Source organism: Ciconia boyciana, chromosome 20 (genome assembly GCF_034638445.1).
Source record: "Ciconia boyciana chromosome 20, ASM3463844v1, whole genome shotgun sequence".
NCBI classification, from domain to species: domain Eukaryota; kingdom Metazoa; phylum Chordata; class Aves; order Ciconiiformes; family Ciconiidae; genus Ciconia; species Ciconia boyciana.
In genome coordinates, this window is record NC_132953.1 from 4710323 (window position 1) to 4723835 (window position 13513).

The window sequence follows — 13513 nt, forward strand, 5'->3', positions numbered from 1 at the left end:
ACCACCGGGCACTCTCTCCCAGTCCGAGCCCCAGAGCCCTGCCACTTACTTGAGCTGGTCTGTCTCGGTGCCTTGCGCGATGGCCACAAGAATGCCACCGTGGTCACCCCAGGTGTAATAGTGGGGTCCAGACAGCGCCTGGAAGAGAAACGGTGCTGAGGGGTGCATCAGAGCTGTGCTGAATTAAGGGACAAGCTTGGCTGGAAAGCATGCTTTGTCAGAAATGCTGCCTGACCTGTGCTAAGGTTTTGGGTCACCTGGGCTGAGACAAGTATCTGGAGGCACCAGAGATTCAAGTGTTTATGGGTCAACATCTGCTGTCAAGAGCAGCCAGCCCAATTTCCCTAAACGTACAGCTGTGTTTAAGAGCAGCACTGCGCCCCAGACTCTCCTCCTTCCATGCCGTGCGCAGGGGAAGAATTAATGGATAAAGTGATGTTACATGAATCCAGACTCAATCGCTCCCCCTCTCAGTCTGCAACTCTTTGTCATGTCTTTGAGGCCTTCCCAGGACTGCAGATAAGTGTTGGTTTTCAGGCTGTAAGGTTTTTTGAATGCTCAAAGAGAAATGGGGCCGTGGCGTGCCAAAATCCACCCCGTAGAAAGAAACTTGTATTTCACGCTCACCTCCAGCTCTAGTGACCACCAACACAAAATCACCTTTGCTTTCCTATCTGGGGAGCCCAGCGCAGCTCAGGATGCAAACAGAGAGCTTGTACGTGCCTGACTCTGCTCATAGTACACACTAACGCACTTGGGGACGTTCTTGCGCGGGGCACTGAATGTGTTGTTCCTTTCTTTTCTACGCTGTGAGACTGTACCAGTGATCTGGAGAGCAATGAGCCTTCCAGCCTGCTGCTTGCCAAAGCCGAGAGGAAGGAGTTGTGTTACTGCTTCTCAGCTGAGGAACCCCACTGCTGGGTCATTCTGCACCTCTGCTCGCAAAACAAAGGGCCTGAATAAGTCAGGAGCTCGGTGTTGCTAACCATGGGTCAACGCTTCTCGGCATGTTTTAGTTGTACTTCAACGCAAACCTGCCTGCAAGCCAGGGGAGGTTGGCATCTGAGTCTCAGCTTTTGGATACCGCTCCCCGGCCGTGAGCGCTCCTGTCTTGCCGCAAGGCTCCCGCAGGGAGAAAAGGTGGGTCCCCGCGGCCGCTCCCCAGCTGAGTTTTGCAGGCGCCCGCTCTCAGCCGGGGCCAGCCTCTGAACCACGGTCGGCTTTGGCAGCAGCCAGACCTGTGGCGTGTCCCCACCGCCGCTGCAGCTGCCCAGACATTAACCCAGACCGCGCAGCACTTACGGGAGGAAAAGGAGGCTGTTTAATTCACAGGATTAAATAGCTTGCAGATGTTGAAATACCATATTACACTCGCAGCAGAATGCACAGGCAGACCGCAAATACTGCCGCAGACCAGAACACCCACTTAGTAAACAGCATCAAACTCCCCATAAACCCATTTTTCTGGAAGATGCTGGAGCCTCTCCAGACACTCTCACACACAAAGTTGTGGCTGTCAGTCCCGTCTAAAAGGGGCCAGATGCCCCATGCCAGGGGCAAGTCCTGCCAGTTGAAGAAAAGAAATAGAGGAGGGAGCTCTCCTGCATTTGAACCCACCGCCTTCACCGTGAGGCTCACCTCCATGCCAACCCACGCCTGGTCCTTCATCTAAAGACCTTTTTGCCTTGGTCTCAAGGGACATTCAGCACCTTCCCAGCTACAGCTCTTGGATGCGTACGTGGAGGCCACCTTTAATGCCTGAAGGCTGCATGTCACTTATCTACGTTGCTGCCAACATCCTACTTGCTGCACCACCGCCTTGGCTGAGCTGGCAAGCAAAAGAGCAGCCTTACCTCTCTCCACCTTGCTCCGGCACTGCTCGAGACATAGACGTTGGTTTTCCTTGCCATGTTCTTGCCAATGGAGCCTAGGAGAACGGGAGAAATCATTCTTCTTGAGGAATGCAAATCAATTGCTTTAAATGAAGCCAGACACTTCTAAACTATTTTTGTCTATGAGCAAAATGACAACGACTGGGGAGCTGATTCTTCACGCTATAAACTAATCCCTTCAAAAGCAAGTACTTTAAAGGCTATTACAAGTTTTAAAAGCAGCTAGGGAAAAACTTATGGCTAGAAACATGATCAAACAAAATGTGCAAATGTTTTCTTCGGTAAAAGAGGGAGACAAACAGGAATTTCTGTATGTTCAAGAAACCCTTCACGTGGATAGCAGCAGGAAAGAGGGTCAGAATAAAGTGGGCAAGTTTTCTCATGTCACTGTGCTGCAGTAAAATATACATGCTGTACGGGGACTGCAGCGGAGAAGGGAAAGCAAAACATACAGTTTAATTGCAGTTTTGTAACCTGCATATACAAACTAGATGCTGCCAAGTTCTTCACGTCCTGACAGCAACGCGCCCCAAGCCCCCGGCGTGGCTGCGGGAAGGAAAGCAGTACCGGTGGCGATGATCAGTCCCGGTGCTGACTCCTTGGAGAGAATGGGCATCCTACGCAGCTGGAAATTAAGCAGCTGGCTCAGGCGCTGGGCCAGGTGGAGAGAGCAGCCCTGAGAAAACTGGGAAAGCAAAACACAGCGGCATTAAACCTTTGTCCCACGCTCGCCCGTGCCCTCCTCCCACCTAGTCCAGCCCTCTCCACTTGGAAAGGCGAGGAGGGACTCTCTCACGGCGGGATTGCCGTATCAGCCTCTTGAGGGGGGCTTCTCCCACGCTCGGCCCCCTGCCCCTTCCCGCCCCGCGCTACCTCGCAGTCTATTGGCTCCCCGTAGCGCGTCTGGGCCGGGGGCTGCAGCAGCTCCCAGGTGCCCCCCTTGTCGAAGGTGATGACGGAGCGCATGTTCTCCTCGCTGAAGGAGCCGTTGATCAGGGTGGCGATGTAGACACCCCGCACGCCTTCGACGCGATGGAAGTCCGCAAAGGGCTCGTTGGCAAAATACCTGCGAGGAAATGCAAAGGTGGGATCAGTGAATCGCAGCCTCCCTGGGTGTGGGGAGTAGGGGACTGTCAAGCCTGCGAATCAGGGCAGTGCTTTGATCGAACACAGCCAAAAACTACAAAGACTTTGGCTGATGTTCGCATTTACCGCAACCGATTAGGCGTGTCCCATATTACCTGACCAAGGTGTCGCTTCCAGCCCCTCCCGGGCTGTAGTAGAGCACGTTTTCTAAAGACAGGGAGAACTTCAGGCCTTCTGCCTCCGAGATGTAGAGGTCGGTACGGTTGTTATCGTGGCTGACGCACACAAATACCTGGTCCTCTGAGGCGTCGGCAACATAGTATTCCTTTGGGATGTAAATGACAAGCGAGCGGGTTTCATACATATGGACATACAAGCAGGGTTTCCGTACAAGCCGGTTTAGCATCTCCTCTTAGCTAGCTGTAAGTCAATTCTTCCCTCTCCCATTTGTACTTTTTCCACTTGGCAAGCAGGTACCTTCCCTCTGCTTTTTCTTTTGTGTTTCTCCTCCAGCGATCGCTATCCTTCGCCCTCCGCCCCGCACAACCCACTGGCAAAGCCCCCCAGAAGCAGCTTTGGGTGCCAAGCGCCATGGGTGCCAGGTCTCTCTCTGCCTGGACCCCACCGAGGCCGGGGGCTTCTCGCAGCCGGGAGCGCATCCTGCTGCTGTGCCGAACGCCCAGCGTACTTCTCCCGCTCTCCTTTGTCCCTGCCAGCCTGGGCACAGCACAGCACGTCTGGTTCACGGATCACAGACTCTTTGCAAACGCTGGCTGTCCCCCTGGCCTTCCTCTGCCTGCAGAGGAGACAGATGCTCCGGGCCGTGCTGGTGGAACCAGCGCATGCTCAGCGACCTAGCGCCCCGCACCATGGGAAGAGGGAAGGTCCCCAAAAGCAGAGCCAAAGCACGGAGCACTGAGACCAGCCCCTCTCTGGGTATCTGGGCTTTGCTGCCAGCCTCCATCACCAGTGCCGGAGGGAGTCGGTGGCTGTCTCTTTCCAGACAGCCTCACGCCCAGGACAGTACTGGCCCTGCACAGTGCTCTGGGTACTCCAGTATTTCTCCAGAGGCATGAATCGCTAGCATAAAGTACCACCATGTAAACCACAAGATCATCCTAACACGAGCTTCTGCTCAGCCACTCCCCCCCAAGCAGGGTCATGCGAGGTCCCCTCCCAGCCCCAACTCCTGCAGTGCCTGCTGAAACGCAGAGAACTGCTGTTGACATCTGAGGGCGTCCTTGGCAAGGGAGGGAGAGAGGAGGTCGTCTCGGAAATTACCACTTACCTTAATTGGATGCTTGGTTACAAACTGTGCCACACGCATCGGCTTGCGGTTGAAGGAAACCCAGAGCTGGATCGAAGGCGGCTGCGAGCTGCCTAGCGAACGCTGTGGCAGAGCAGGGGGACACGTTAGGAGTAGCTCTCACCCCCGAAATCACCCTCATCTCCAGCAGCAGCCAAAAGGCAGACTGGGGCAAACCGACAAACCGCACGCCTGGGACTTCACCCTCCCTGCGTGCAGGCAAAGCGTGGCAGCTGCCTGGGACTGAGGGTGGGAAGCAGCGCTCCCCGCTCATGGTTTACATTGCTGCAGCCAGCGCTCAGCAAGGAGAGAAACTGCCCTTTCTGGCCGGTTGGGTGGAGGTAAGGAGGCTGGTTTTAATTCCTCCTCTTTCTGCAGAGCAGTCTGTCCTTTCCTTCCTATTTTTAATGATTTGCACAAAATGAAAGGCACCGGTGCAAAGCCAAAAAAGTAAAAAGCTGGGGGCAACCTATTTCATACGGGATACCAATGGTAAGAACCTAAACCCAGATTTAGGCTCCAAAAATAAGCAGCCTGATTTTCCCAGGCTCCGTATCCCTAAGCAACCGCACGTTCCACGGAGAGGAGCAGAAGTCAGAGTCCTCCGTGCCTCTGCTACCCAGCCTGTCTGCTCCCCAGCGCCGCTCCTGCTGCGGCCGAGGTTTGATGCAAGTGCCCGACTCCAGACCTGGGGATATAATTTCCAAATCAGGGGTTTGCAGCCAGGCCGGCCTCCCTCCCAGCCTCTGTGTTTCCCATCAGTCTTTGCCTTGGCATGGAATACAGGTGATTTAAATGTTTAGTGTAACACCAGTCATTAGGGCTGTAGGAGAAAGCATGACAGTGACCCCTGAGCCCTCCAGAAGCAGGAACAACTCTGAAGAACCCCCAAACTGAGTTCATGCTTGGAAAGGTCCCGACTCAAACCCGTCTCGTGGTTTCAGGACGCTGCCCCCTGAGCCCAGTGGCTTCTCCGCAGAGACACGGACCATCCCCCATGTTTCACCCAACACCAACAGCAAGCCTAGATAAAAATCTTCTGCAAACCGCAGCAGGCTTCAGATCAGGCGTAGCGCCAAGGGGATGGGCCCTAAGAGTTGCAGGCTGTACTACCTGCAAGAAAGACTTCTGAGAAAGTGAAAGTGCTCTGCAAACGCATCCCCTGCCAGCGTCGGACACCACTGCGGCCGCTCGGGTGGCTGGAGGTGACATGCTCGCTGCTTACTGCCTAGGAAACCCTACACGGCTTTGCAAATGGTAAAGGTTGCTCCTTAAAACAGACTCGATGGCAGGAGCAGGGGAAAAGCAGTGCTGGCATCTTCTAATAAGAAAACTGCTCCTCAACTTCTAGAAGGAATAGGACTCTACCCCTCCGGTGTCGTGTGTCTGATCGTCTGTAAATGACTTGCCCTCAGTGAAAGCTTCAAAAAGTATAGGGGGCCCGGGCTGCAGAGGGACCAAAAGACCACTGTCGCTCATCCGCATCCTCTTTCCTAAGGAAAGCAAACTGAAAATCCAGCTCTCTTAGCAGGCTGGAGCATGTCAGGCTACTTGGACCTAGTCCATGTTTGATGGTAATCCCCTCTGACAACTGGCCTCCTAATCGCTGAAGCTGCCGAGCCACATCCCCCCTTCCCCTGCCACCCCGCCTTGCCTGCCTTCCCAGGCATCCTGTGGTTTTCCCTGGGACCCAGCACTTTGCAGTCTGACCTATTTCTGCCCAGCCTGCTGAAGGCAGGCATATGGAAATGCGCCGCTCCGAGCCCGGCCGGGAGAGCGGCATCAGTAGGTGTTGCTTTGTCCAAGGCAGCGCTAGGTCAAGCGGGGAAGGCAGCTGCAGGTAGTGTGAGCAACACCTCCATGACAAGCTAAACGCCAGGTCCGAAGGCTGCGAGGTACAGCAGCGAATAGCATCGTCCCTAGCAAATGCTCTCGCTGCGCTTTCGACACCGGTTCCAGCTGAAAGCAGAACTACCGCCTGCTGCGGCCGTGGTGGTACTGTACCAAAGTGTCAACCATCACCCTCAGCGGTGAATTGCTCGCGTTATACTTACCACAGACTTTGTTGCAAACATGTATTTGTCCCTGAGCTGGAAGTCTTCAACGTCTTCCAGGATGATTTCTTTATTTTCTCGGCTTTGAAAGAAATCAGTGCTGCGAATGACAGTCGAAGCCCCAGAAGGCTCGTGCCGCTCGATGTACACTGTATTTGGCTTATCATAGGGCTCAACTCCCCTGGAAAGTACAAAAAAGGTGGTGGTGGTGTTATTTCTGCACTCACAGAGCAATGCAGAAAGCAGCAGGTACCAAGGAGCAGGAGCCCTTTCAAGAGATGGGGTGGGCGTGCAAGAACCGGGGAGAACGCGGAGCACCCCCGGGTGCCTGTCAGGTCGGTGGCTTTCTCCTGTCACACCGCAGTGCCACATCCTCACGGCACACGGTCTCTGCTGGGCGAGGCGAGCAGGGGGCCAGGGCCAGAGCATGCTTTGGAACCCGAGTCCTTGATTTGTGCAGGGCAGCAAATGAGGCAAGAAGTGAGGAGTGAGAGAAGAGAGGAGCTGGGCGTAACACACAAGTACCATACGTACCAAGAAAAAGACTTCACGTGTTCCTGAATCATTATCCAGGTCTGGCCAAAATCATCCGATTTCCAGAGCTGCAATGACAAAGGGGAGAGATGCCAGTGGGACTGGGCAACCACACAGACCCAATCCTTTAAGAGACCCAACCTCAGGCAGCAAAGGCAGGATGGATGGATGTCCATCACAGAACCGTGAACTACTTTGATGACTTCTCTTTACGTGGCAGCTACCCAAAGCAACAACAATCTTTCTAGCTGTAGGAGAATAACCAGAACAGGAAAAAATTGTGCTTTAGTCTCCTACCAGAAGGATTTCCCACTGTCTGTTTATCCACCTGGTTTTACACTAACTCAGAAATTAAAATAACTTGTTATAGTGTATTCATGGACTGCGTTAGCAAGGGTGAATACCTGGGCAGAGCCATCTCCCCCTCGGAGGCCGTTACAACCCCAAGCACAGCCACACGCTGTTGTTGCAGATCTGCGGCTATCAGTAAGGCAAAGGTCAAGAGGAGAGATAGCATCTTTCATTGCGCCAACAAAAGCAGCAGCGACAAACGCTGGCCTGCAGGCACATCAGCTCCTCTGCAGATCCCGACCCTCGAAGGGCCCGTGTCCCTGAAACCTGCCTGTTCTTTCCCAAGTGATACGGTGGCACCTGAGCTGCAATTTTTGCCTCTTTTTTGCAGGTATGTGGATACGGCCAGCCAGACTCCAGCCTCGGCAGTCAGTCCGGCGGCCCGCCCAGGGAAGGTGCCACTCCTGGCCAGCTCTGTCCTCCCAGGAAGGCATCAGCGGCACCCAGCACGCACCCTGCTACGACCGGACTCAAAACAGCATGGACTGTGCACGTTACCCTGCTCGACTGTCCCCATTCACGTGTTGGGGGATGGTTGTTTCATCTCCAGGTTTTGCTTACGCTGCCTGTGTCTATCTGCAGGTGCTGTAATTATTTACAAACTTTACCCAGAAGCTCCAGGGGAAAAAAAAAGTGTGTGTTTTCAGGAAGTAATTTGTATTGCAAGACCCAAAGCCAAACCACGTGCCCACATGAAATACTGCAGAGGTCAGTCCTGCCTCAGCTGCCAGTGCTCCACGGAGAGTTACGACCGCAATAGTCAGGGAGATCAATACGGTCAGGAGCAGTGTGGATGAAGGACCAGCATAAATGAAGGAAAAGGGAAAGGAAGCGTTTAAGGCGGCCATCCTGCAGGTACTATATCCTCACTGCTCCAGAGGTCAGAAACCAGGCTGATCTGTAAGGAAGGGGGTGTCCTGGCCAATTTGGGACAGCTCTGCATACAGTAATCCAAGATCAGACACCCTGGACGGTCAAAGCATGAACCCACGTGGCGCTGGCACGAGGCAGGGTGGCTCTCGGCACGCCGTAAGGGCTGTGGGGCACGTAACGGGCTAGGGGAATGCCACAGCAGGATAGAGGCAGGATGCTGGCCCTTCCGTCTGAGCAGAAGCGTTCACCTGTTTTTTAGGATGAGACCTGTCGAAGCCCAAGAGGAGGTTGGGGTTCCTGCTGTGCAGGAGGAGGTCTGCTGCTCTGAAGGGAATCGAGAAGCCCTGAATATTGTTGCAGAAGTCGGTGGTGATCCAGAGGTATGGAACGAAGGCGTCCACGAAGATATACTGGGAAGAGAGGGACCGACAAGGAAGAAGGAAAGCAGGCAGTCAGCCTCCAGGAGGTCAGAGCAGAGCTCAGGCTAGCAGTAAGCACGCGTCCCAGGGAAGCCTTTGGGAGGGCAAACTCTGGAGGAGAGGAATTTGCCTGCCCCAGCCGCCTCCTCTCCCACCACACTCCAATGCTCCTGAGCATCGCAGAGCCGTACAGGAGGTTCAGCAGCGTGCCCGGCATGTCCCGCTTCTGCCCCAGCGGCCCCCAGGACGGCCCCGGGGGGGAGGACCATGCAAAAACTGCCTGCAGTCCCCATCTGTGGGAGGGGCCCGTCCCACCCCGCTGCCGCAGCAGAAGGGCCCATCTGAGCACTTGCCCTGTGCAAAGGCAGGTTCTCAGCATGACCCACGGACGTGGGCCGGAGTGGCCGCACACCCAGTTCCCCTGGCCCGAGGGCTGTGCCGCATTCACGCTATCAGCAGCGATAAAGCGTCGCTGCGCCGCGGAGGAGCCCCGCCGGTGCCAGCTGCCGCATCCTCACCCTCTTGTTGTCGGCCGGGCTGTGGTAGAACTGAGCGATGGCCACCTCGCTGCTGTTCCCCCCGCTGAAGCTGAACCTTTCCGAAATCTTCTTAAAACTCTTCCCGTAGTCATAAGACACATAAACCTGCAAAGGAGAAGCCCCAGCTCTTGTTTCCCTTCTGACAGATTTGGTAAAAATTCAGAAAACTACAGGGGAGGAAAGCCTTAAGAGACTGCCTGAGCTAGCCTTTCAGGGCTTGAACACATGGGGCAACGCAGAGGATATTAATTTTTTTTTTCTGCCTCTGAACTCAAACTCACGAGCCTTTCTTTCATCTTCCCAGCACGTGAGAGAAAGGCAGGCTGTAGCTCAGCAGCTGCCAGCACAGAAGCAGAGAAGGCACCCCAGGACAGCGCCAGGTCGCAGTACTTACGTCGCTGTTTTTGGGACCCAGCAAAGACAAGCTGTCTCTGGCCAAGGCCACGATCACATTGCTCTTCTCTCCCGCCCAGTGAACGACCATCTGATTGTGGGAGTCATTGAGGCTGACCTGCAACGCCAAGGAAGAGGGCACCATGAGCCAAAGCCTCGCCCGCAGGGACAGTCGGAGAGCAGCTGCCAACACCCGCTCGTACCGCTCCTCCTTGGAAATGCACAGAGTTTGGGGAAAGTCATTCAAACCACGGGCAGAAGTTAAACAGTCCAGAAGGAAAAAAGCAGAGGGGCTCTGTGTGTCCAGTTCTTCAGATCTCAGCGGGGCCGGGAGGTGTGCTCGTGGGCACGCTGGGGTGAGCTAAGCTCCAGCCCAGAGCACGAAAGTGCAATGGGATGGCCCATGGCTGCTGGGTGTGCGCTAAGGGCTTTATCTTGCCAGCACCACTTTCCGAGGCTGCTGTGCCTTCATCCGGCTTCCACCTCTCCCTGCAGTCTCATCGCAGCCCCCCCACACCCCATGTAAAGCACAGCCAAGCAAACCGGCAGCTGCTCATCATGACAGGGGCTGGAAACCTCTGCCAACGTGACAGGGATTACACACACGGTGCCACCAAGCCAGGGCTGCCGTCACTTACACCGAGGCCACCACAGTGAGGTATTCAAGCACTCGCTGCAAGCCACCAAACAGTTAAAGAGAAGGCTTCCCTGGGGGGGTGACGTTGGAGCACGGCCCCACTTAAAGCAGCATCTCTCATGAATGTGTTGGCAAAATGCGTGTGCCTCAAGGGGTTAGTTTTCCCTTTATTCTTCCTCAGAGAAATAGGATTCAGGGGACAATGAGAATGAAAACTAAACTCAAGAATCAAGAAGTGATTTAAAATCCAGGCTGATTAGGTGAAGGGCCACAGGGAAACAGAGTCACCTTTCTACAGCGACTTCTTCTCTACCCAAAAGGACGTGCTGGTTTCCAAAACAAACGCAGTCATACACAATCCTGTTATTCCCCGTGTGCGTTGTATCTGGCAGTGCTGTAACAGCACCGGTCACGAAGGGCCGGTTTCTATGGGGAAGCTATCGCAGCATCGCTGCAGCGGGAGCTGAAGGTGCAGGAGGCTCTAGGAAAACCCGGTGCCTGTAGCGACCGCTGCCAGCAAGCGTGGGAGGGCCAGCCTCGCTGGGGAAGCCGGGTGAAGTAGCTCGGCAGCGGCCGTAGCTCGGCCACGGACGGGTGCCCCGATCACTGCAGCAGCGGACGTGTGTGCCTGAGCCCCCGTGCGCCGTCGCTGCAGCTCAGCCAACGGCTGGTAACCCCTAAGCTCGTGGCTTGGGAAGCTGTAAAAATACAGGGCTGAGCCCTTCTTAGGCCTGATACCCTGTGGCTCCCACTGACCCCGGGATCAGCAAGGAGCGCTGCCCGGGGTAAGGGGCTGGTTTAACCTCCGCCAGTGACTGGCGAGTAAAACACTTGGAAAAACAAGGTCTTTATTGTGGAAGAGGGGGGGCAAGTGAAGCAGAAGCTCTCAATCCCTCTTATGCAATAGGCTCACACAAAGGGGCAGGGGGGAAATCAAAACCTGGCAGGGAGGCAGCGAGCAGCCCCCAGGGCGGGTGCCCCCAGCTGCACCCCTGCCTGCCTGGCCAGAGACCCCCCACCAGGCAAACCACGCCGTAGCGCCCGGATAGCAACCGCAGCAGAGATTTAGGTCAGGCAGCAGCATCAGTTACAAAGCAAGCCAGCAGTAGCCTTGCGCACCCGCTGGAAAAAAAAGCAGCAACGCTGTTTGAGGATGCAGGGAAACAGGCGGAGAAGAAGGAATTGCTGATGCCCACCGAGACAGCTGACATACAGCCTCAGGTCTGAAATCCAGAGCAGCTCCGCGCTCCCAGCCCCAATCCCCTCCCCTCCTTTAAAAGCAGAATAACCCCATCTAAAGCTCGTACATCTATATTAGTTATTTTGAGCGCAGCTTTTTTGGGTTCTCAGCTGTGCCTGGGCTGAGGTCGCTGGCTTCAGGCAAAGGGCTAGGTTTAATAGCCTGTCGAGAGTTTTGTTTTTATTTGGAGGGGAGGGGGATAGCGAGAGGGAGCCCGTGGTTGCACGTTCAGAGACAGAAGCAAGCAACCCTGCCCAGTACCCCTTCCCCGGGAAAGCCCTTCAAAGGGCGATCTGCCTGCTCCCCCCAAGGAAAGCCGAAGCCTGGACGTGCCAGACCTGCCCTGCGCTCACCCTGCCCAGCTCCCCTCAGCCAAGAGGGGCTTGTCACCGCCTCCGCGGCAATTTCAGTAGCACTTTGCATTTTTTTTTTTTCTGCAAGAAATCCGACACTAGGACAGTTCTAAAATCAGAAGAACCACAGGAAACTCCTACCTGCGCCTTGCTTTAACCTCCGCAATAAACCTCTACAGCTTTTTTCCTGTGAGCCAAAAGAGACAGCAAGCCCCCGAGAGACCCCTCCTCAGAGCAGGGAGACCCAAAGAGCAGGGGTACGGTGCCTGGGCTCAGAGGAGCCAGCTGAGCCTCCTTACTCATTAGGAGCCCTGTGACCTCAGGCAGCCTAATTAGGGCAGGCCCCTGTATAAAGGCCAAACTGGGCACAAGCAAGGTTGGCTCCCTGGTAGGAGGGAGGCAGAGCAGCACCAAGTGTCTGGGGGCTGTGCTCAGCAGAAAGTTTAGGAGTAGCTAAAGACTGCTAGAGCATGTCTTAGTAAGGGGTGTAAAGAAAGAGAAGCCAGCAGAAGGATGCCTTACGCTGTAAGTCCCCCAGGAAGGGCTTGTGCAGCAATGTCTTAGGCTTAGGAGCCTCACACGTTTGTCTCTGCCAGTTCCCAGTGCAGGAGACCACAGCCGGCAGCTGAGCAGCCCAGCTATGGCCCTTTGGAGCTTTGTGGAGACCTGAATGGCTCAGGGGAGCAACAAATGGGACCCTGAGTCTTTGCTGTCCAGGCAGCAGCACTGCATTGTGCCCTGGCCGAAAAGCAGGTCCCATTGACCAGGATGGGTTTTTGTGAAATAGCTTTGCAATAAGGCTGTTGTTATCCCTGACACAAGTAACCCTGCCCTACTTGCTGGGGTGAGGCTCATTTAGCAGGAGCCCCCCACCTCCCCTGATGGGGGAAGCCTTCCTCAGGAACTGGTTTAACCTATGAACAGGCAATGGCTGGTGCCTAATGGAAACAGCATTTAGCATAAATTCTGCTTAATGGGGAAGTGTTTTGGTCTTTGCCAAGTGATTAAGTGTATATGAAATATGCATGAAATTCTAATTTGTCCTCCTAATATGTAAGGTGCCAAATGAAGTCCAGGAGCCAAGACATAACGGAGGCTGCTTATAGCTCTAGTTAATGCAGCTAGCTTTGCTCACGCTGTATGCTTACTTTTTGTTAACAGTATCTTCCAATAAATGAATCCCCTGAAGAAACGGGGCAAGAAGACAGCCCCTGGAGCTGCCATCCGGGGGAGCATGCCCCAGAGCAGGTACGAGCTCCCGCGTGGCTCGAGGCTCGCTGGGAGGGGGAATGTTGTCTGGATGTGTGGTACTATGCTGGGACAGTAGTAATGCCGTGCCCAGCCTCCCGAGGTGATGACCGTCGGTAGGCGAGCAGACCCGGGTGCGTAGCGTGCAGTGCCGAGCAACTTGAGTGCCTGGGGCCAGGGGAAGAGCCCCGATCCCACGCTCCTTGGCACCTGCAATGCCTAAGCGCCAGCTCCCCTTCCTGTCGTGTCCCTCTCAGTTGCTTATGCCCAGAATTGAGAGGCTGGGGCAGGATTTTGGTTGCTGAGCTTGGCGGAGGTGGCTCACCCCTCGCACGTGACAAACTGCAGTGTTAGAGAAAGCCCTGGGCTCCAAAATGGCCAGGAGATGAGTGACTCTAGTGTGGACACCTCACTGTAGTTACTCATATGGCTGCTGGCAGGCTAGACTGCAGTATCTCAGGCCTTTCCTAAATCCCAGCCTTTGAGCCACCAGCGAGGCTGAGCAGCTCTGCGTAGGAAGCGTAACTTCCCCGTGCAGAAATCACACCGTTAGCTGTGATGAACTGCAGGCAGAAATATTGCGTGCTT

General features: G+C 54.9%; 1 protein-coding gene across 2 annotated transcripts in view; it reads right to left on the reverse strand.

Annotated features, from left to right (window-relative positions):
- Positions 1 to 13513, reverse strand: part of SORL1 (sortilin related receptor 1) — a 53795-nt gene that overhangs the window by 33342 nt on the left and 6940 nt on the right. For both annotated transcript variants that reach the window (XM_072884666.1, XM_072884665.1), the window contains exons 2-12: positions 9449 to 9565; positions 9034 to 9159; positions 8345 to 8506; positions 6873 to 6940; positions 6339 to 6519; positions 4267 to 4368; positions 3134 to 3303; positions 2766 to 2958; positions 2460 to 2577; positions 1854 to 1927; positions 50 to 138 (exon numbers count right to left, since the gene is read on the reverse strand). In XM_072884666.1, coding sequence (XP_072740767.1) covers positions 50 to 138; positions 1854 to 1927; positions 2460 to 2577; positions 2766 to 2958; positions 3134 to 3303; positions 4267 to 4368; positions 6339 to 6519; positions 6873 to 6940; positions 8345 to 8506; positions 9034 to 9159; positions 9449 to 9565 — 1400 coding nt within the window. The remainder of the gene's footprint in view (positions 1 to 49; positions 139 to 1853; positions 1928 to 2459; positions 2578 to 2765; positions 2959 to 3133; positions 3304 to 4266; positions 4369 to 6338; positions 6520 to 6872; positions 6941 to 8344; positions 8507 to 9033; positions 9160 to 9448; positions 9566 to 13513) is intronic.